The sequence below is a fragment of the Triticum aestivum genome, chromosome 7A (assembly GCF_018294505.1).
Source record: "Triticum aestivum cultivar Chinese Spring chromosome 7A, IWGSC CS RefSeq v2.1, whole genome shotgun sequence".
NCBI lineage: Eukaryota > Viridiplantae > Streptophyta > Magnoliopsida > Poales > Poaceae > Triticum > Triticum aestivum.
The window spans coordinates 9808936-9832096 of record NC_057812.1 but is presented as its reverse complement, the minus strand read 5'-3'; the positions used below and the strand labels follow the sequence as shown (position 1 = coordinate 9832096).

At 48.9% G+C, this 23161-nt stretch overlaps 1 protein-coding gene across 1 annotated transcript; it reads left to right on the top strand.

Annotated features, from left to right (window-relative positions):
• Positions 1-3286: 3286 nt before the first annotated feature.
• On the top strand, positions 3287-3793 carry LOC123147531 (RING-H2 finger protein ATL39-like). Its single transcript, XM_044566803.1, has one exon. It carries the CDS (start codon positions 3287-3289, stop codon positions 3791-3793), a length of 507 nt encoding a protein of 168 aa, XP_044422738.1.
• The last annotated feature ends 19368 nt before the right edge of the window (positions 3794-23161 follow it).

The window sequence follows — 23161 nt, the reverse complement described above, 5'->3', positions numbered from 1 at the left end:
ATTAGTTTTTTAAGATAAAAAGGGACCAAGGGAGTACGTAGATATCACCTCGACCATCATTGAGAATGAGTGCCGTTGGTTCGTGTGTGTCAAACTCAATCCTCCTCTATCTACCTCCCGTCCCTTTTCACCCTGCCTTGTCGTGCAGACACAATAAAAAAAACGATGGCGCTGCGCCTTGCCGTAATATCTCGGCCCCCACAACATCGCGTTGCGTGCACGGTGCACCACACCACACCACTAGACATTAGTATGCCAGTTGATGTACCGTCGCGTGCATGGTACATCAGCAACTGGTGCACAGTAACATCAACTGTTGGTTCAGTCATTCCTCCTCCAGCACACAATGCAACGAAGTGGTTTGATTTTCGAAACAGAATTTTGACCTGCTAGCAGCTCTACCTTTTACTGAGCTCACTGGAAATGAGAGACCATCGGTGTTTCGCCTTACTTTTGCATGGGTGTCGAGGGTATACATTTTTTTCTAGGGTTTCCTGTTGGTATACCATTTTAGAGCAACTCTAGCAGACCCCGCATCCCGCCCCGACCCGTAAAATAACCGTCAAAATACGGGCCGGGGCGGAAAAACCCGGCCGATCAGACCCCGCATCCCGCCCCGGCCCGCAAAATTTTTTAGAGGGCGCGGAAAAATCCCGAGCCCAACCCGGGAAAACGCGGGTTTCCCCCTCGCGGCTGCGGTGCCCTGCATATAAGCGGAAGCGATTGGTGGGGGGACATTTCATCCCGCGCTTTCTCCCACCAACCACCTCTCCTCTCCCCTCTCGCGCCGCCGCCGGCCGCCGCCCAAGATTCCGGCGACCGCAGACGGTAGGAGCACGCCAGAAGGCCGCCACGCGCACGAGGCCTCCCCCCTTCCCCCTGCGTCGGAGGGCCGCCGGATTTGCAGATCTGCGGCACTTCATCGCGGGCCGCCGAATTTGGCTTTTTCCTGCCGCCGGTTGCTGCCCCAAGCGATGGAGTGGTCGGGGGGCCTCTCCCGCAGCCCAGGCAAGGGTGCATCGCCGCATGCAGGTGCGAGTTCGTCCGTCCGCCGTACTCGTCCGGCCGTCCACGGGGCTCGGCACTCGCGCAACGTCTTTGTGGCTTGCCGATGCCGCTCATAGAATGCGACGACTGCACGCGGAAAGTGCTGCGGCTCACTTCGAGCACGCCGAAGCACCCCGGATGGGTGTTCTTCAAATGCGAAAACGACGGGGTACATGCACTTGCGGTAGCTTGTTTCACAGTTCATTCTTTAGCTAAATTGCGGTGGCTCACTTTGAGCTTGCTCATTCTTTTGTGTAGGACGAAGGATGCTCATTTTGGTTTTGGGATGGGAAGGGCAATACATTGATTTGTTGATAGAAAGAAATTTAATAGATGTTAGTGCACTCCTTAGTATAATCGAAGGCAATGATGCGGCTGTATGTGCAACTAGAGGGGAAGCAACATCTACTTCTACCGAACCAAAGATGAAGAAAGAAGAATGCAAAATCAAGCATGCATGAAGAAGATATTAGTCCAACTAGTGGGAGCAGTTATGGAAATTGAAAATCTTCTAAAATGCATTCTTGTAGTTCTTGTTTTCTTAGGTCTTGCTATTCTAGCAAAGATTTGGTGATGCTTTTTGTATTCAATTATGTCAAAGCAATGCAACATGCTAGATCAAATTGAGTTACAAATTTAAGTTTTGCGGGCCGGGAGGAGATGCGCCAGATCAGACGCCGCAACCCCAACCCGTAAAAAAGCATATTCTGGGAATATCCTTTTTTACGGGTCCATTATGCGGGGTCTGCAACTGCGGCCGTCCGCGCCGACCCGCAAAGACATTTTTCCGCAAACTGCAAAAACATTTTGTGGGTCGGGAGGATGCGGGGTCTGTTAGAGTTGCTCTTAGCAGGCAGTCGGTATGAGTTGAGATTGGTAAGCGCACTGGCCCTTCTCTTTCTTGTTAAAAAAAAGAAAGAAGAGGAAACGAGCGAGGTGTGGACGTGCCAACATCATGCATGCACATTTGTTACCACTTTAGTGCTCCCTGGGGGCAAAACAGTGTAAGAGAGGCCAGAAAGTGGTCTATTCCCTTTCTGGGATAGTGACATTTCATGGATAACTATGGGTGGGGAGACGAACTTTCGACTGGAATGAACTAGCGCTTTCGACTGCCAAAAAAAAAAGAGTTTTTTGGCAAAGGTGCGGCGCACTCTAACCGCAGCCATGGCGTGGCTTATTCATCTCCATGTCACTTTCAAAATTTTGAACTCTTGGATTTTCTAATTCTGAAACTCTGAGCTTGCAATATTTTGATTTTTTGGTCTATCAAAAGTATGGAAATACTGTTCTCGAAAAAAATATTATTATTGTTATGTTCTAAAAAAAGAATGGAAATACCACGTGAAAGCTAGCCTAGCTGCACTGCATGGCGCCGGGATCATTCTGCTTCCCTCGCGTGCAGGAGAGCTAGCCTAGCTGCACTGCGTGGCTCCTGGTCCGTTCGGTTCGCTCCAACGCACATCCGACCCTACGAGAGAAAGACGAGAGAGGACGGACGTCACCGGACAACACCAAGAAGCCCGCAACTATGAGAAAAACACAACCAGGCCACTGGTCAGGTCCGCCGACCACCGCCGCTGCATTCCGAATCTGGAGGAGCCGGAGCTGGAATGCATTGATGGCATCATGGCAATCAACTGGTCAGGTCCTTCTTGTGCCTGCGAGAAGAAGAGACTATACAAGCAAGGCTGTTTGCATTGAGGTGAGAGGTACTCTAGCAAAAGCATAAACATCAAGTAACACTTATCATAAAAGTCCAATTTCTAGTCGGCCCAAACAGTAAGTACTAGTCTAGCAACAGCATAAATATCAAAGTAGGAGTAACACTTTTTCTTTCAAGGGTGTAGGAGTAACACTTGATCATGTCGACCATCCATCGAGAATCAAGAATAGGTACGATGCATGCACAGGTCTCAACACCTTTGCCTCAGGGTGGTCATAGTGGGGAGTAACTTAGACCATCCATCGAGAATATAGGTACGTTGCATGCACATGTCTCACCACCACCACCATGCAAAACGTCTCGGAAGGGAGCGCGTGTCCTTGTCCCCCACAAATATCTCGATCGGGAAGCACGTGATGAGCGACGCGAGTGGAGCTCACTGATCATCACTATACCCTACGTACGGCTGCCACTTTATATACTGCATCGGCGCCACTTTGCCCCAGCACCAGCACCACGACGTAAACAAACACAGATCCACAGCTTCCGACGCCATTCTCACCTTTCAGCAGCATGGGCGCGCCGGACACATCATGGGTGTTCGCGGACCTCGCCGTCGCGGACAGCTCCAGGTACAGCACCCGCTCGCGGCTGCTGCTCACGGGGCTCTCCTTCGCCATCGGCATCCTCACCATCCTCCTCTACCTCACCGTCTCCTACGCCTGCCGCCGCCGCCGTTGTCACCGTCAGGGCGGCGCGGACGCGGGTGCGGATGCGGAGGACCAGGAGGCCGGCATGAGCGACGCCGCGATCGTGTACGAGCAGGCCGACGCGCTGGCCGCGCCCATGGACTGCGCGGTGTGCCTAGGGCAGGTGGAGGCCGGCGAGAAGCTGCGTCGGCTCCCCAAGTGCGCGCATCTGTTCCACGCCGACTGCGTCCACGCCTGGCTGCAAGCGCACTCCACCTGCCCCATGTGCCGCGCCGCTGCCACCGGCACCATACCGGCCGCGACAGCGGCGCTGCCACCTGGCGTGGTTGCAGTTGCAGGCACGCCGCCTGCCTTGGAACGGATGAATTGAACCACACCCACCGGAGAATAGCCAGAGTGATGGATCGACTAGCGAGTAGCGATACTAACCGGAGAATGGCCTTTTTTTGTGGTGTGGTCATGGCTCCGGCCATAGTGCGTGTACAGGAATGTTTGTGAAGTCAAGTGTGCTTATATTGGTGGCTGCGTTTCATAGTGGGCTTAGATATTATTTTCACAAGAAGAAAAACCTTCGCAAATTTTGACCAAATTTATAGAGAAAAATATATGTTGCTAAAAAAATAGAGGAAAATATATATATCTTTACAATATGAAATAAATAAAATATGACAAACGGCTCCGCTCGATGTCTCGACCATCCTCATGGCCACGCCACGGCCTGGCCTCCATTAAGCCCGGCCCGGAGCCAAAAAGCTCTGCCTGAAATCATGGAAAAGAGAAGCTTGAGCCTGACCGGAACTTCCTTGCAGGATGGAAAGCGAAGTGCAAGCCCGTCCTGGCCTGGATTTTTGGGCCGGGCTCAGGCTGTCCATGCCCAGGTTTACTATCATTCGTGACGTGCTCAGCAATCCGCCGCCCAGCGCCGACCCACCGCCGGGCCGGTTAGGGCACCCGGTGGGGGCTCGGCACGGAATCTCTACTCCTAATGGAGCAGTTGGTGAATAGTCCGCATGGTTTATTTTCGCTGGTTTATTTTCGTCATCTTTTCACCACCGTTTTTTTTCGTCATCATCCCACCTCTGCCAAAAAAACCTTTGCCAAAAAAACCCTCGTGCCCATGGCAGATCGGTCTACGCCGCCGACCAGACCTTCGCACGCCCGATCCACCCCTGCACCCCCTCCGCGGCCGCCGTCTGGATCGCCGCCCCCGTTTGGATCGCCGCTGCCGCGGCCGCCGTCACACAGAAGACGCCGCCGGGATCGCGTCCACGTACGGGACTGCCGCCGCCGACGTGTGCCGCAGGGACACGTGTCTCCATCGATCCCCTCTTCGGATCGCCTCCTCCGCCGTTTCTCCAGATCGCCATCTCGGTCGTTTCTCCGGATTGCTGCCACCGCCGTCTGGATCGCCGCTGCCGCGCCCGCCGTCACACATAAGACGCCGCCGAGATCGCGTCCACGTACGGGACCGCCGCCGCTGACGTGTGCCGCAGGGACATCGAAGCAAAGACTGCGGCGCGGTTGGTCCATTGCGCCCTCGAGCGAGTGCGGTGGAGACAAACTGAGGGGCGCATGGGAGGCAGGCTGGAGGCACGGCCCACGGTGCGCTACTCTGACATGCCGCTCTTCCTCTCCCCATGTGTGTGCATCTTCCTCGGCTTCTGACACAGTTACCGCCATGGATGGGCCTCGCTGATTTGCATCGCCATTTTTTATGGATTCGTGTTCGCATGCGCCCACAGGTTAGTGTTGTAGCTATGGAGGATGGGGCAACGGCTGGCGAGCGTGTGCCCTCTCGGCTTTGGGGCGAAGCAGGTATGGTGTCCGTCTCAAATCCCACCCTCCCTTGTGTTCTTGGTACGATTCCATGGATAGTCATTGATTTGTGCTTTCTCTGTGTGTCTCTGTGACGTCCAACTTCAAGGAAGACGCCGCCCTTTGTGGGTGCACCTATGCCCTCTTTCTCAAGTAGTGAATTGAATGGTACACATTGCTATTGCTGCAGTATGATGTCAAGGTGGAGTGGCTCAGAGCTCCTGTGTTTGACAACTCTGAGAACAAAGTACAGTCGTAACACATCGACGGCTACGTCTTTTTGGGTTGTTGGGTACGCATGTGAGAGACATTGGTTTCAGTGATGTAGGAATGATTACCTGTCTTTGTGGCTTTATTTTATGTGATCTGAATCTGAGCGAGTCTTAAATTTTGGTGCAGTGTGAAAGGAGGAAAATGGTCGCCGAAAAGCAGACAGATCTACACCTTAAGAGATGGCATTTTGCGGTACATTGTTTAGGTAAGGATATTGTGCTTTCTTCTGAAAACTCTGGACTGTCGACAATATTGAGTTGTGTTCCATTTTTAAAAAATTACTTAGAATCCTGCTTCTGGCAATACTACTATGAATTGGCATACCTCGTGATCATGAGAGAATGACAAGTTCCTGATCCCCAAGAACGCCCTCATGTGCGGCTGCCGGTCGTCGGACAAGACATCTCTGACGACTTAGCCACACAGCGAACCTAAGTTCGTCATGGGAGGATGTCACCTTGGATTGGAGCAACAGACGTCGAAAATTTACCAGGAAAAAAGGCTCACAAATAAGAGTGACCCAAACACAAATTGTCGTACGTTTGCAATTAAACTCTTAGTTGCAGCTTGATTCTTACTATTGTTATTTGCTGGTGGGTATAATTAGTCATGTAGTAGCATCTTAGCTTCATCTTATTTCTTGAGAACATATCTAGCTATCAGATCTTCAAGAGTACACCATAAAAATTGAAACGCCTATCAGCTTCATAGAAGAAAGTTAGTCTTATGATAGAAGAAAGACCCATCAGCCCTTACAGTGCCTGATTGGTTAGCGACTGCTTTTCAGGCTCAACTGATTACTGACTACATCCAACAACATATGACTGACATGACCAAGTAGAAGTAGATTTCGTTGTGATCAAGATGGTGCCTTTATTTTGGAAAACACGATTGAGCTGGGTAGGTGCATGGGCATCTCACCGGAACAAATAGACAGACTGATTTCACTCATACACAGGTTGATTATACGGTCAACTCACGAAGTAGCCGGATACCTTCTGCTTGAAGTTTGAAAGCCATTAGCATGCTAAATTATATGGATGTGCTGGTCTTGACGTGTGTGCACGTACATTGTAAAATAAACTTGAGTAATGATTAATACCTTTTTTACTCTTTTTTTGCTTTACAGGTATTTGGAGTATCTATTATGTTTCAGAATTTCTCAAACTATGGTATCTCCATCCATGTAATGAATGCCCCCCCCCCCCCCACTAATTTCATTCAAGATATCTTAAGGAGAAATTTGGCTTTTGGTGAACTGAAACAATATACCAATAAAAATTTTGGCGCTTGGCTGTACATATGAATGTTAACTTTGTTAAAATAATTCTCCCTTTATAAGAGAAGATTTCTTAGTTCAAATATATAATGGTGAAAAAAATATAGTATTTTCCTGACAAACCTTTTGATTCCTCAACATCCATATTTCAGAAGGATAATAGTGGTGTGTTTATGTTGCTTTGGGTCTCTTATCACTCGGATCATTCATCAGAAAAATATTTTAAAAATAATTCTATTTTGACGTTTCCTTTGAGTTCATTATTCCATCATAGTAGTTTAGGTTCACAGGAAACCAGACCATATGTTTCAGTTTCACTCTTTGGACCATGATGGTGGTGTGCAAGGTGGGCTAGATCGTAATGCTAAAAGAATCAATGGAGGTCTGATCATTGTACTTTGGGACATTGTACTTTTAGGACCTAATGTGCACTTCTATGGTGGTCTGATCATTGTACTTTGGGACATTGTACTTTTAGGACCTAATGTGCACTTCTGGTTGTTATTTTAAATTGCTCATATCTTGATATGTTTTTCAAATTCTTGACATCTGTGCCAGTAGCCTAAACCTGCATGGCATGCTCCATCGGAGTATTTTGTTTGTTGTACAATTTTCAAGTGCGACCTTCCAATTTATGTTGTTGTAACTGTAAGGTTTGACACCTCAGATAAGTTCTCGAAATACCAATGTCATATTTCAATTAGAAAATAAGATTTAGTTTGATCATGCGTGCAATTGTAATAACCCTACCTTGAGCTTTTATGTACTGGTTTAAATAGTTAAATCTTCTAGATTCTTTTGCATATTTTCTTGGAATTATACTGTGAGAGCATCTTAGTTTTCACTAAGCGATAAAATATATTTTCTATTTCTGTAATACAGGTCATTAGTGGTCACTTGGGATGGGTGCAATCTGTAGCATTTGATCCAGGGAACAAATGGTTTTGTCCTGGTTCTGCTGATAGGACAATAACAGTAAGCCCCACAACCTGCATTCCTTTCTTAGAAATTTAAGATGAATTCATATATACATGCAAGTAGTTGATACAACAACCTATTAGTTAAGATCATGCTTGCTCTATGTGTGTCTGCGATTTTTAATGTTACATGCATCTATTTTTATTACATAACGTTTTTCAGCTTTGGGACTCCACGTTGATGTGTTTTTTACCTTAACATTTTATTATCTGTTTTTCTTTAGGCAAGGAAGAAGGTTGCAGAGCACGGATGGATGTGAAAAGGAAGAGGATGGATGAGAGAGGAGAGAAGAGGGGTGAAAGAGGATACAGATGGAAAGAGGGAGAAGGACAGAGTGGATGCGCTTCTTGAGTATTTTTGTGGACTGATTTCATACTCTCTTATAAATTCATGGTTAGCTAGGTAAACCTTTTGTACAACAACTCTTGTTCAAAAGGAAGTTTGATTTTTGGGCTTCTTATTTTAGGTCAATATCAAGAACAGTTTAGCTAATTTAGTTTAATGTTTATGTTTGAAATTGACTTTTACCATTCTGGTTGTATGGGGGTGTGGATAGAAGAGATTGCGAGTCGGGTACGGTGATGCCAACATTGTATTGGGGGCAGATAGATTTAAGTTCCGTCTTATGTGCATGAGGATAGGATCGCTATTAAATCATCAGAATAAGTATGCTTTCATTGCAACGCACGAGCAATGGGAGAAATGTGATGTCCATGTGAGTGTCTAAAGGTAACACGTTAGACATAATTAGTATTGTGCATGAGCTATTCGTAAGTCGATTGAATTTTGAATCTTTGCAAGTTGATTTTTGGGAGAACACAAGTGCAACCTGAGGCCGAAGTCGTTGATGGCACTACGAGCTGCAACGGTGATGCCGAAGGTGTCGATGGCACTGCGAGGCTGAGCCAGAACCTCGTGGGAGACAAGGACGACACATCGAGCGGTAGTGAGGAGTGGCATCATAGTCGGAGGCGAGGAAGAAGGTTTGTAGGTGTGCGGTGGTTCACCGGAAAAATCCGGTCGCTAGGCTGGTTCGAAGCACTACTAGGAAAAGGCCTACTAATGGCGCACCTAATTTGGCCATTAATGGCGCATTAGTGGTGCGCCATTAGTGCTACGCCTTAGTATATTTTACTAATGGCGCACCACTGATGCGCCTCTGGTATACTAATGGCGGACCTCAGATGCGCCATTAGTATATACAACAGTGCGCCATTAGTATGCCTCCCAGGGGGCCATGTATACCCAGGTGCTTTGGCATACTGATGGCGCACAACAACAAGATGCGCCATTAGTAACTTCGGCATACTAATGGCGCACTGTTTAATGATGCGCCATTAGTATCCTTTGGCATACTAATGGCGCACTGTGATGTGATGCGCCCTTAGTATGAATATTAGGTTTTTTTATTTTTCTATTTTCTGTTTTTTGCACAGGTTACAAAATGTATAATTGGACAAAATATAGACAGCACACATCAACAACAGATTCATCGAATACAATAGAAGATTAGTCTCTGAATACAATTCATCATATTAGTCTCCAAATAAAATTCATCATATTAGTCTTCGAATTGAAAAGACCGAACAAAGATAGAACATTATATTACAAGTCTCGAGACCGCGAGTAGCGAGTTTGTCTTCACATTACAAGTCGATATCGATCATCTAAACTACCATCACATAGAAGAGAGCTGCGGTCATCACGATGAGCATCATCACGATGAAACTCGTCTTCATCCGGTTCCTCCAACGCTCCCTTCCCTCTCCCGCTAGATAGCGGGCGTATCTAGATTCGGCCTCGGCCCTAGTGGTGTACCCTTTGTAACTGTTACCGCTGAATCGGTGAACCTGTCTCCGACACTCCTCCCAGTCGTCGTAGACTCCGGGAACCTTACCCTTGTACACGACATACGATGGCATCGCTATGCACTAGCCAAACGAAACGTTAGTACCAATTCACAGACAATACATAAGCAATATATAAGTATGCAACAGAACGATCGGAAGAGAAAAGCAAGACATTAATAGCATCGATTACATCTAAGTTGAATGACTCTCGAAACCAAAGAGACATACTACAAGTTCATTAAAGTTTAATTACAACATGAGCCAATCGATGTTTCAGAACTAGACACAACATCACTGGTTTCGACTCGACTCAAGGGACCAGAGCGTGGATGAAGCCGCCGTCTATCGTGGGAGTCATGAAATAACAGTCGTTGTCAGCCTGCATTTGTAGCATTGTGTCGATGTCACTGTTGGACGGTTGATTTCTGAGGTAGAACTGCCCCGAGGTACGAAGGACATCTTGATGGATGATTTCCGTGAACTCCGACTGGGTGCGAAAGAATTCTTGTCTGATGTCCGCGTCCTGGATTGCCGACACGCTCGCTGCCCAATCTTTGAGTTTACTCGGTAGCAGAAGTTGATGCTGGTCCCGTACGATCGCCCGCATGTGATGGATGGCGTAGTAGGCACCCTTCTGACCGCCAGGCGGCTGCTTGACGCAGCAGAATGTCGTATTGTGGGAGAACACGTGCTTGCCGTACTTACGAATAGGTCTGGTGAAGGTGCCTCCAGATTTGGCGTAGCCGGGGAGAACATCATCAAGAACCTTCTTGACATTTGTGTAGTCTACGTTCGACTGACGGTCCGGGTCGAAATACGTGGCCATGGAATATTTGGGGCTTAGGAGGATGAGCGTGCAATGTGTGTCACTGCAGAAAACACGGAATGTTAAAAGAAAAACGATCAAAATCTAAGAATTCATATGTTACGCGGCGGTTGAGGGGAGGACTTACTTGGGAAAGTAAGGCATGAGGAAGTTATCCTTATCTTGGTTTGCCAGAATGACGCCTTCGAGGTAAGAACTCGCGACTTGCCGGTCCCCAGCGCTGCCCAAGATCTTGGCACGCATGTAGAAGGGGTCGACTATCATGATGTCCGGGGTCTTGTCGCGAATGATCCGCATCTCCATACTCAGCGAAAATAGCCGAACGAAGGTGTAGTGCAGCGGATGAAGGTTCAACATAGCGTGGATGTCATCAAACCGCAGGACGATCGTACCCCCGATGGAGTTATCCACAAAGCCCTTGCCCTCTGGCACCTTGGCCGCGAAAACCGGGTATGCCACATCCTTCTCTCTGAGACGCCGGTTCTCCAAAGAAAGAACACTGTCATGCAGACTCCGCATAGCACCGGTTGCAGCATCGAGCATATTTCTCGGTAGCATCAGCCTACCCACCACATGCAACCTCCTCATTAAATCCTTAGGTGAAGGTGGCCCGTCCTGAGCACGGATCGTACTCGGTGCCGGCTGGCTCGCACCCTTGTTAGTCTTTCTTTTGCGTGCCTTCTTCTTCTCCTGTAATGGGACCGAGTTCCGCTCACAGACCGCCTTCTTGAGTGTGTTGGGGCTGATAATATTTCGCGCCTCGCCTATCTGAGGCTCGGTGAAGTCGGCAGCTGGAGGCGTCTCCTGAGAGCTGAACTGCAGACGATGCCGGTTGCAACTTGGCTTCTCCGCGGTACCAGCTAGATCGCGCACGTCTTTTGTTGGGTTGGGTTCTTGAGAAGGAGGCCCCATGAAGTCGCCACCGTACCCATGATCGGCAAAGTACTGATCGACGTTGCCAAATGTATCGTCGTCGTCGTCGTTCTGATCCTGTGCCATATGCATGTTTGGATCCAGTGGCATAGGGATGTCCGGCACCGTTGCGGCGGTCTTGCCATGGGGCCGACTTGGCGCCGGCACGACTGGCGGTGTTGTCTTTGGGGTGGTGTCCCCCGCCCCCAAACGAATCTGGCTCTTCGGCCAAAGTAGGGGCCAGCTCAGGCAGGCGCTGAGGGTCATCACGTCATCATCGTCGGCCCCGACGGGTCGAATCTGAGGTAACAACTCGTCGCAGCCTGGCAGCACCCGAACAAGTTGAACCCTAAACAAGTTGGATGGCATCTGGGTACCGTGGAACAAGGGGTTGCCCGGTTGAACGATTTTGCCCTTGGTGACATCGACCAACTCGTTGTTCACGAAGTGCAGGAGAGTGCACGGAACATCGGCAGTGCCCTGCGAAAACATGTAGGGCGTCAGGGATGCCCAGTCAAAGGCAAGGAGATGAAGTCCTCGGACGAGAGAGGCTTAATTAGTTACCGTGATGATGGCGTCGAGCTCGGCTAATGTCGAGGCACTGCCAACGACGGGCGTGCAGTTGACGGAGGGGCCGCTTGCTGCAGAGGTGCCGGCCGACGTACACCCGGATGCATTAAGCTCCCGTGCCGGCGTCGGAGACACAAATGCCGCCTCCGCCGGAGACACCAATGGCTCTGCCATCGCGTTCTGCGAGTTGCTGGCCGTGAAGCTAGGAGTCGGGGGCGGCCCCTGTTGGCCGCCCGCAATCCACGCACTCAACCCCTCGATCAAGGTAGGCACAATGGCGGTGATCGTCGCTCCGAGTTGTTGTTGCACTTGCTCTTGGACAATCTCTGGAATCCGCGCCACCTATGCCTTGAGTTCTTGAACCTCGCGCACCTGGCTTTCCGAGCTGATCTTTTTCTCCTTTCGCCCACCAGTGTTATAGTATGACGACCATCTTGTCGACAAGCCTTTGCCGGCCACACGACCAGCTGACGTCGGCTTACTGAGCTTATCCTTGTTCTTCATTACATTCAACGCCCTATTTAGAGTGGTGTCCCAAGGGTTGCTCTTAGTCGACCCCGCGCTACTGCTTTCAATCGCCTACGGAAGGAATGTGAACTATTTAGAAATTTGGCTTCATTAATTAGAATGCAACCATATGGAGCTAATTACGCGGGGGTGTATTCCTTACCAGAACAAGTTCAAGCTCCCTGGTCTTCGGATCCGTGGTAAGCTCCTTTGTTTTCGGGTCCTTCTTGTACCGGGCCCTGACAAAGTTCCTGGTCTGCTTGTCACCGTATTTATCGAAGAGGGGTGGTAGGCCTTGCTCGGCACGGTCCGCCTCCTCCTTGTCCCATATAGGCTCCGCCACTCTGTAACCGCCGGGACCGAGTGTGTGTTCCCCTAAGTTCAGCTCCCGCATTTCTTTCCCCCACTTACTTGATTTGGAGTTTGCGGTGCTCGAGCAATTGATCTTGAAGTCGTTGTAGTCATCTTCGGTGATCGAAGGATTTTTCTCCTTGATCTTCTCATAACTCTGACCTTTCTCGATCATTCTCTTCACATTGCTTTTCCAAGTAGACAGGGCCTTGCTCATCTTCGTGAGGGCAGCATTGTTCACTTTATTCCCTTTGAGGCTTGTGTTTTCAAATTCAGCGGGGAACTTGTATCGTCCGTGCAGCTTCGTGAAGAGGAGGTTGCGCAAATTCCCTCGGTCAGGATGCCTCAGGTTCTCGGTGTTGATCGAGACGGTGCTCCGGAGAATGCACCCGAGCTGAAGCGAGTACCCCTTGACTATTCGTTCGGGTGCCGTTGGATTCCCGTCGGAGTCCACTTCAGTAACTTCCTCCTTGAGGGTGCGGAGCACGGTCGGGCGCCGGTCCTTCCGTTGCCTCTTCGGTTGGCTGCCATCTGTGTGTGCGCCGCCATCATCAGTGGTGGCATCCTCGGCGGCACCATCAGTGGTGGCATCAGTGGGGTCATCCTCGGCGGTACCATCAGTGGTCTCAGGATCGATGGGGAAGGCGGCGTCCTCATACAAGTGAGGTTGTTCCTCCATCTCCTGGGACAGCTCCCAGAATGCCTTGCAGCCCGAACCCCCGGCCTCATTGTTGTTGGCCATGTTTCTCTCTAAATAGGAACAAAGTTTGGTCAAAAAGTTGGTTATTGTCAAGGAACAAGATCATGGTCTCATCATTTAGGGTTTGTCGACACCGAGGCATCCTAAAAGCTAAGCTTTTATCATTGAGGTTTTTTGACTCTGAGGCACCCTAAAAGCCTAAGCTTTCATCATTTCGGTTTTTATCGAAACCGAGGCACCCTAAAAGCCATGCATTAGTCACAAGTACGCCGGGGTACTTGATCCTACTTAATTAACTACTAAGATACCCCGACCCATGCATTAGTCACAAATACCCCATATGTCCTATTTTTAGCAAAGTCATGCTAAAATTCACGGAAAATTTCAGCATGACCTTTGCTGAAAATAGGACATATGGAGTACCCGAATTTGCCGGAACGGAAGTTAATCGACATTCCAGCAAACTCAAGGGCCTCTCGGGTGGACAAGGCAAAAAAGGGCTCCATCACAACTGATAATACAAGCAACAATGTAGCTAGGCTATATGTCCATTGAAATCAGCATGTACACAAAAGTTGATTTTAGAGGTTTATCCTCCAATGCAGGACCCGAGACATCACTGGCAACATTAGTGTAACATAAAATCAAAAAATGACTGCACCCAAGCAATTTTCTGCCCTCAAACAGTCAATGGAGTCAAAAAGCATGTAGTCAACATAAACAACAATGCAGCATGTCCCCCAGATGTGAGTTTTACTCCAGTTAAGCATAGACCCAGTTTTATGCCCTAACTTGCAATTTTGTGCATGGACATTCAAATCATAAGTGCACTAGTCAGTCGATTTTACAGATACTTTCCCTGATGCAGGCTAACACGTATTCCACAGGGAAACATATGCATTTGTACCAATACTAGTTTACCAGAAAATGATGGGTATACATACAGATGGCTACTGCAACCGATTCTGAATAAATAAGCACACACACAGCTTAAACAACAACATAAGCTAATACATGTCCCTTGAAAATCTGCATGTACCTACAAGCCAAATTTGGAGCCTTGTACTGCAATGCAGGACCCAAATAACATCACACAAGGTAACTGCAACTGATTCCTGAGCAGTCGATGAACAAACAAGCATGTATTGTAAGCACCAATTTGTAACTAGGCTACATGTCCCTTGAAAATCATCATGTACATACAAGCCAATTTGAAAGCTTTCTCCCCCACAATGCAGAACCCAGTACATCGCTAGCAACATCGGTTAATCAGAAAACGAAATGATGACTGCACCCATGGTAAGTAACTGTCAACGAATTTTCTGTATTCATGTAGCGTGCGCGCGAGGGGGAGAGGGGGAGAGGAGGAGGGGGAGCTCACGGGGGCCGTAGGGATAGGGCAGTGGGGCGCGGGGAGGATGTCGGGGACGACGACGACGCAGGGGAGGAGGCGACGAGGTACGGGTGGCGGTGGTGCTCCGGCGACGGTGGTTTGGACGGGACGGCGTCCGGGCCGCCGGCGACGAGGGCGGCGGGGCGATGGCGTCCAACGAGGTGGGGCGACGGGGAGAGCGGCGTCGACGTCGGGGCCTCAGGCGGCGGTGGTTGGAGACGGGCGACAGGGACGACGGGGCGCCGGCGATGGGCGCAGGGGCAAGGCGCCCCGATCCAGATCGCGTTTGGGAGGAGACAAGGACGACGGGGCGGCGTCGCGGCGGCGGGGCGGCGGCGGGGCAGCGGCATCGGGATAGGAGAGGGGAAGGGGATCGAGGGCGAGGGCGAGGGAGAGAGAGGGGATAGGTTTGGGCCGAGGAGGAAATATGGATGGGGGCGGCACAATACTAATGGCGCACCACCCCTCGGTGCGCCATAAGTACATCCATACTAATGGCGCACCTCACCCTGGCGCGCCATTAGTATTTTTTTTATTTCTGCTCGAGCGAACAGGTTATCTTCCACCTGATCTGATCCACACCAAGTTCCCCCTACTAGCTCGACTAGCCAGCAGCCAGTTCTCACACCAGGAGGTCCTGGGTTTGATTCCTAGGCTCCACAATTTTTTTATGCATTTAAAATGCTGTTTGATACTTATTTTTGTTTAAATATGTTCAAACTTGTTTAAATCATAACAGTAATATTTTTTTATAAGACAGTAATAATTTTTTACAAAATATCATCAAACAGTAATGCCGGTGGAGCGGGGGAGGGTGCGCGGGGTGCGGGGGGGGGGGGTCGGCGGCAGCGGTTGAGTAGGGGAGGGATGCGGGGGGTCGGCGGCGGCGGTTGAGTAGGGGAATCAAGGGTGCGGGTGGTTGGCGGCGGTGGCCGGTGGACCAGGGGGTGCTCGGCGGCGAGGGGGACCGGATCTGGCGAGGTGGGATAGCGATCGAGATGGAGGGGGATCGAGATCGAGTGTCCATGAAATTTAAAAATATTCATGATAGTTCAAAAAGTGCCCATGAAATACAATCGAGAAATGAAGGCTACGATTTAAATACAATCGATCTTAGCTAGCTATCTGTTCACAATCTTCTTGCCCTTCTTTTTCGCAAATGGAGTTCTTCTGTGGAACGGACGTCCTTTAGGTAGGGTGGTCCTGCTTCTTCTTGTGGTGTATGCTGCTACTTCATCATCGTCGTCATGTTCGATCCTCGGGTCGCCGTACTTGTCGAAGTCTTGCTCATTGGCTACTCCATCCATTCCGATGATCTTCCTTTTGCCTCTCCTCACGACAACACGATTGGGCTTTGACGGGTCGGTAATGAAGAAGAATTGGTCCACTTGGGAAGCAAGTACCCATGGCTCATTTTTCGCGGTGACATTTGCGCCCGCGGTCTTGGATTTGGCTTCGGGTATAACCATGGTGGTGAAATACCGGTCTTCTTTTAGGACGCTCTTCGCCCATCTGACACGGAACATCGGGACCTTCTCTCTAGCGTAGCTCAGCTCCCAGATCTCCTCGATCCTTCCGTAGTATCTGTCCTTGTCGTTACCGGTGTAGGATTCCATCGTTACCCCAGAGTTCTGATAACCATCGCTCTTCATGTCCTTGGCCTCGATGTAGAATGTGTAGCCGTTGATATCGTACGCCTCATAGGTCATCAGGTTGTGCTCGGCGCCCTGTGACAAGGCGAATATGAGTTGTTCTTCCGCGGAAGAATCCTCATGTAAAGAGTACGACAGAAGCTTCTGCTTGAACCAACGCGTGAAACATGAGTTGTGCTCTTTGAGTATATCTCCGTCCATCCTCTGTTGGCCTTGGTCATTGTACGTCTTCTTAATAAAGGTTTTGTGCTCTACCACCCAAGGATCGACCACGTCTATGTGTTGTAGCGCGACTAGGTTTGCTCTTTCAAAGTCGGCGAGTCGACCCTCGAAGTCGACATGCATTTTGCGGCGACCCTCACGGTGACCTCATCCAGCGAGCCTGCCGAGGTGCCTGTTGACGGGCAGACCAACGGGGTTCTCGATGCCTAGATAATTCGTGCAGTAGGAGATGCACTCTTCGGTCAGAAAGCCCCTGGCTATGCTTCCCTCTGGACGTGACATGTTGCGAATGTATCCTTTGATGACACCATTCATCCTTTCGAACAGCATCATGATGTGCAGGAACGTCGACCCGAGTTGGATGATATCGTCCCCGATATGGACCAGCAGATGCACCATAACGTCGAAGAATGCGGGCGGAAAGTACATCTCAAGCTCGCATAGTATCACCACGATCTCTTCCTGTAGCCTTCTGAGTTGCCTCACGCCAATCGACTTCCGAGAGATGACGTCGAAAATGTTGCATAGGCCAAATAGCGTTTCACGGACGTGCGCGTCCATGATCCCATGGATTGCAACTGGAAGTATCTGCGTCATTAGCACGTGACAGTCGTGAGACTTCATCCCGCTGAACTTCTGCTTCGCTGGGTCTAGGTATCTGCTTATCTTCCCTGCGTAACCATAAGGAAGTTTTTACTCCTAGGAGGCAGGTGAAAAACTGCTCGATCTCCTCCTGACTTAGAGTGAAGCACGCGGGAGGGTAGTCATTTTCGGTCTTCTTGGCCTTTTTGCCTTTGCGACGACTTTCTGTGTCCTGCTTCGCCTCATCATCATCATCATCATCATCATCATCATCATCATATATAGCGTGAAGCTCCTGCCTGATGCCCATTGATTTCAAGTCTGCCCTTGCTTTCGGCCCATCTTTGGTCCTCTCTGGCATGTTGAGCAGGGTACCAAGCAGACTCTCGCACACGTTCTTTGTGATATGCATGACATCAAGGCTGTGAGGCACACGGTGGATCTTCCAGTACAACAAGTCCTAGAAAACAGACCTCGTTTTCCATACCTTCAGCAGCGGCTCTGGCGCCTTTCGCTTCTTTCCCGGCTCTGGCACCTTTTGCTTCTTTCCCGGCAGTGGGCAGTCTTTCCAATTTTTTAACAGCTTGTCTATTTCCTCCCCGCTCCTCGTACACGGGCGTTTTCGGGGTTCGGTTTCACCATCGAACAGATCCTTGCGTTTCCTCCACGGGTCATCGTCGCGAAGCCACCTTCGATGTCCCATGAACACGGTTTTCGAAGACCCAGGATCTCTATCTAGCTAGCGATACGTTGTGTCATCCATGCACCTTACGCATCCAGAAAATCCGTGGACTACCTGCCCCGCGAGATATCTGTAACCGAGATAGTCGTGCACCGTCATGAGCAGTGCGGCTCTCATAGGGAAATATTCTTTCTCTGTGGCATCCCACGTATTGGCTGGCGTTTTCTACAGTGTGTCTAGCTCCTCCTTCAGCAGCCCCAGATACAGATTGATGTCGTTCCCTGGTTATTTCAGCCCTTCAATTAGCATACTCATGTGAATGTACTTCCTATTCATGCACAACCAGGAGGGAAGGTTGTACATCCACACAAACACAGGCCAGGTGCTATGTGTGCTTCTCTGGTTGCCAAACGGATTGACTCCATCGGTGCTCGCACCCAGCACGATGTTCCTTGGATCCTTCCCAAATTCTGGGTATTCGAAGTTCAACGCTTGCCACTGGCTCGCATCCTTAGGGTGACTCAGCATCTTGTCTTTTTTATCTATCTCCGGATCATTTGCGTCAACTTCTCGCTTCTTCTCCTCCCTATCCGCATGCCAACGCAGGAGCTTTGCTACCTTAGGGTCCGCGAAATACCACTGCAGACGAGGAGTGATCTGAAAGTACCACACCACTTTTCGAGGAGCTTTCTTCCTCTTCTTGTATCGAGTGACGCCGCACACCGGACATATGGTAGACTCCGCGTGCTCGTCCCAATAAATGATGCAATTGTTCATGCACACATGGTATTTCACGTGCGGTAAATCCAGAGGACACACGATTTTCTTCGCCTCCTCCAAACTGGTCGGGCACTTGTTCCCCTTGGGAAGACGTTCGTGCCAGAATGACATGTTCTCGTCGAAGCATGCATCGGTCATTTTGTGTTTTACCTTCATCTCCAGAGCCATGAGCGTTACTTTCAGGCGGGTATCCTCGGGCCTGCATCCTTCATACAATGGAGTAACCGCGTCTAAATCAAGTTGATCCATCTTGGCTTTCTCTCGGGCGGCAGTTCTTGCGTTATCCGTCTGCTTGAGAAACAGCTCTTGAATATGAGGGTCCTGCACCCAGCCCATCGATGGTTCAGCGTCGTCTGCTTCGCCGGCACCATCATCTTCATGATCATGCCCGTCGTCTGCTCCGGCATCTTCCTCATCATCATGTCCTGCATCTTCTACATGATGACTGTGTACAGCATCACCGTCGTGATCATCTCCTGGGGATTCTTCGTCTTCTCGCCCGCCCGAGCCGCGGTGGTTGTCTTGCTGCCCTTCCTCATTTCTTGCCCGGCCCCCATGGACGACTTCGTAGTCATCTTCATCACCTTGCCACCGATAGCCATCCATGAAACCACGCAAGAGCAGGTGGTCCCGCTGAAGGAAATATGCCCTAGAGGCAATAATAAAGTTATTATTTATTTCCTTATATCATGATAAATGTTTATTATTCATGCTAGAATTGTATTAACCGGAAACATAATACATGTGTGAATACATAGACAAACAGAGTGTCACTAGTATGCCTCTACTTGACTAGCTCGTTAATCAAGGATGGTTATGTTTCCTAACCATGAACAAAGAGTTGTTATTTGATTAACGAGGTCACATCATTAGATGAATGATCTGATTGACATGACCCATTCCATTAGCTTAGCACACGATCGTTTAGTATGTTGCTATTGCTTTCGTCATGACTTATACATGTTCCTATGACTATGAGATTATGCAACTCCCGTTTGCCGGAGGAACACTTTGGGTGCTACCAAACGTCACAACGTAAATGGGTGATTATAAAGGAGCATTACAGGTGTCTCCAAAGGTATATGTTGGGTTGGCGTATTTCGAGATTAGGATTTGTCACTCCGATTGTCGGAGAGGTATCTCTGGGCCCTCTCGGTAATGCACATCACATAAGCCTTGCAAGCATTACAACTAATATGTTAGTTGTGAGATGATGTAATACGGAACGAGTAAAGAGACTTGCCGGTAACGAGATTGAACTAGGTATTGGATACCGACGATCGAATCTCGGGCAAGTAACATACCGATGACAAAGGGAACAACGTATGTTGTTATGCGGTCTGACCGATAAAGATCTTCGTAGAATATGTAGGAGCCAATATGGGCATCCAGATCCCGCTATTGGTTATTGACCGGAGATTTGTCTCAGTCATGTCTACATTGTTCTCGAACCCGTAGGGTCCGCACGCTTAACGTTCGTTGACGATATAGTACTATGTGAGTTATGTATGTTGGTGACCGAATGTTGTTCGGAGTCCGAGATGAGATCACAGACATGACGAGGAACTCCGGAATGGTCCGGAGATAAAGTTTGATATATATGATAATAGTGTTTGGTCACCGGAAGGGTTCCGGAAATCACCGGAAGGGGTTCCGGATGTTTCCCGAAATGTTTGGGTACGAGAACACTTTATTTGGGCCAAAGAGGAAAGCCCACAAGGTTTTTGGAAAGCGCAAAAGGAAGTTTTGCGGAGTCCAAGGGCCAGACGCCAGGGTCCCTGGCGTCTGGGTCCAGACGCCGGGAACCCTGGCGTCTGGCCCTGGAGTCCGAGAAGGACTCTTGCCTTTCGGGTGAACCCGACTTTGTGGAGGCTTTTACTCCAAGTTTCGACCCCAGGGCTCAAGATATAAATAGAGGGGCAGGGCTAGCACCAAAAAGAGATCAAGAAACACCAAGCCGTGTGCCGGCAACCCTGTCTCCTCTAGTTTATCCTCTATCATAGTTTTCGTAGTGCTTAGGCGAAGCCCTGCGGAGATTGTTCTTCACCAACACCGTCATCACGCCGTCGTGCTGACGGAACTCATCCCCGAAGCTTTGCTGGATCGGAGCCCGGGGAGTGTCATCGAGCTGTACGTGTGCTAAGAACTCGGAGGTGCCGGCGTAACGGTGCTTGGATCGGTCGGATCGGGAAGAAGACGTACGACTACTTCCTCTACGTTGTGTCAACGCTTCCGTTGTGATCTACAAGGGTACGTAGATCATACTCTCCCGTCTCGTTGCTATGCATCACCATGATCTTGCGTGTGCGTAGGAAATTTTTTCAAATTAGTGCGTTCCCCAACACCCGCACCTGCCCGGATTCCGGGTCCGCAATAAGGCTCTTCAGCTTGCATCTTCGACACGGACATCTTATCTCCGTCTCGTTCTTTTGAAGCATCTCGGCCTTCGCGGACCTCAAAAACCTATTCACGATGCCTTCGGTCATCGTGCGGACCATGGTCGCCTGCGGGGTAGAGCAAAACGATATTTTAGAACCAAGAAAAAATTTGGCATGACTTTCCCTAAAAATAGGACCAAAAAGAATGCTTAATGCCAAAATTCTCGCCGAAACGGAAATGAATCAACATTCCGGCAAAATATTGGCAACTATCGTATTTCAAATACCGGTACACCTCCAAACACAAACACATATGCAACACCACAAACATATGCAACACCACGAACATACATAGATCTAGCTAGGCCATAAAAAGTGCATGTGCACATTGTTGTAGGGAGAACAACATAAATATAGCTTCCCCCCTTACTTACCTATCAAAACAAGGTAATTTAACCACTTAAATTGAATGAATCTATGGTGGAAATGAGGTGAAAAGAGGAGGCACCCGAGACAAGGAGGAGGTGGAGAGAATGAAGTGGGGAGAAAGTGAGTGTGGGTAGGAGAGGCTGTCCAAAATATCTTGTTGCTGCCCACTTACTAATGGCGCACCAACTCTAAATGCGCCATTAGTAATTCAGGTTACTAATGGCGCACCTTCTGGTGGTGCGCCATTAGTAGTTTTGCAAACAAAAAACATACTAATGGCGCACTGTCCTACAGTGCGCCATTACTAGTTTAAACTAGTAATGGCGCACGGTGGAACAGTGCGCCATTAGTAGTTTTGCAAAAAAAGAATAAAAAATATAATAAAAAAACAATATTAGTGGCGCACTTTCCGACAGGTGCGCCATTACTAGTTACAACTAGTAATGGCGCACTATGTCTGGATGCGCCATTAGTATGTTTGGACAGGCGCACTAGTTCAAAAAAATGTTTTGATACTAATGGCGCACCCTGGGCCAGGTGCGCCATTAGTAGTTTCAACTCTAATGGCGTATGGGAAGGTGGTGCGCCATTAATATATACTAATGGTGCACCGCTTGTCTGGTGCACCATTAGTGTCAATCCCATCTATAGCCCTTTTTCTAGTAGTGGAGGGTTGGTCATGGGTGGCGGTCGCGGCTAGCGGATTGACAGGCGGTGGCTGGCTGTTTAGGAGGAAGAAGCCCAAGGTAGAAGACAAACAACAACCATTCGATGAAGATCCAACGTTGCTCGAGCAGTGGCGTCATAGTCGAAGGCGGGAAGAGGGTTGACAGGTGTGGGTGGGGGTGCGATGGCTCGCCGAAAAAATCTGGGTACCGGGGTGGTCCAGAGGGATGGTCGAGGGTGGCGACAGGGGAGGGCAGGGAAGCAACGCGGTCAGGGGTGGTGGCGACGGGTGGATCGAACGGTGGTAGTTGGCGGTTCAGTAGGAGGAAGAGGCCGGGGGTAGAGGATAAACAACAACCATCCGACGAAAGACCCGACAACCCTCATAAATCAACTTTGCATCAAATTTTCTTAGTCTGACATATAGCGACACCATTAATATCGAGATATTTAGAATATTTTTGACCATATTTATATGAAAATATATCATCTTATGCAATACTAAAGTTATACATTATAAAAATTAAACTCATGATCTGCATCTAATGATATTGATTCCGTATTGTGATTTTTTGTATTTTCTATAAAGTTGGTAAACTTTACAAAGTTTGACTTTAGAAAAATCTTATATGCGAGTAAAAGGACCGGAGGGAGTACTATGTCGCTTTCTACATGTCTTCTTATGGCCTTATTAAAGATTTTCATTTTTATGGGTCTGAACACAAGATGTTATTTTTGTAGCACATTTCTGATAAGTTTTTCTTTATAAAGCTATAATTTCAATCACGTTCTAAAATATAAATGGGATTTGGTGATAAGTCATCATTGTGCTTGTTCATAATCTGTCAGACACGACAACGTTCATGTTGAATGTGTTCTAGAAATGTTCTTTG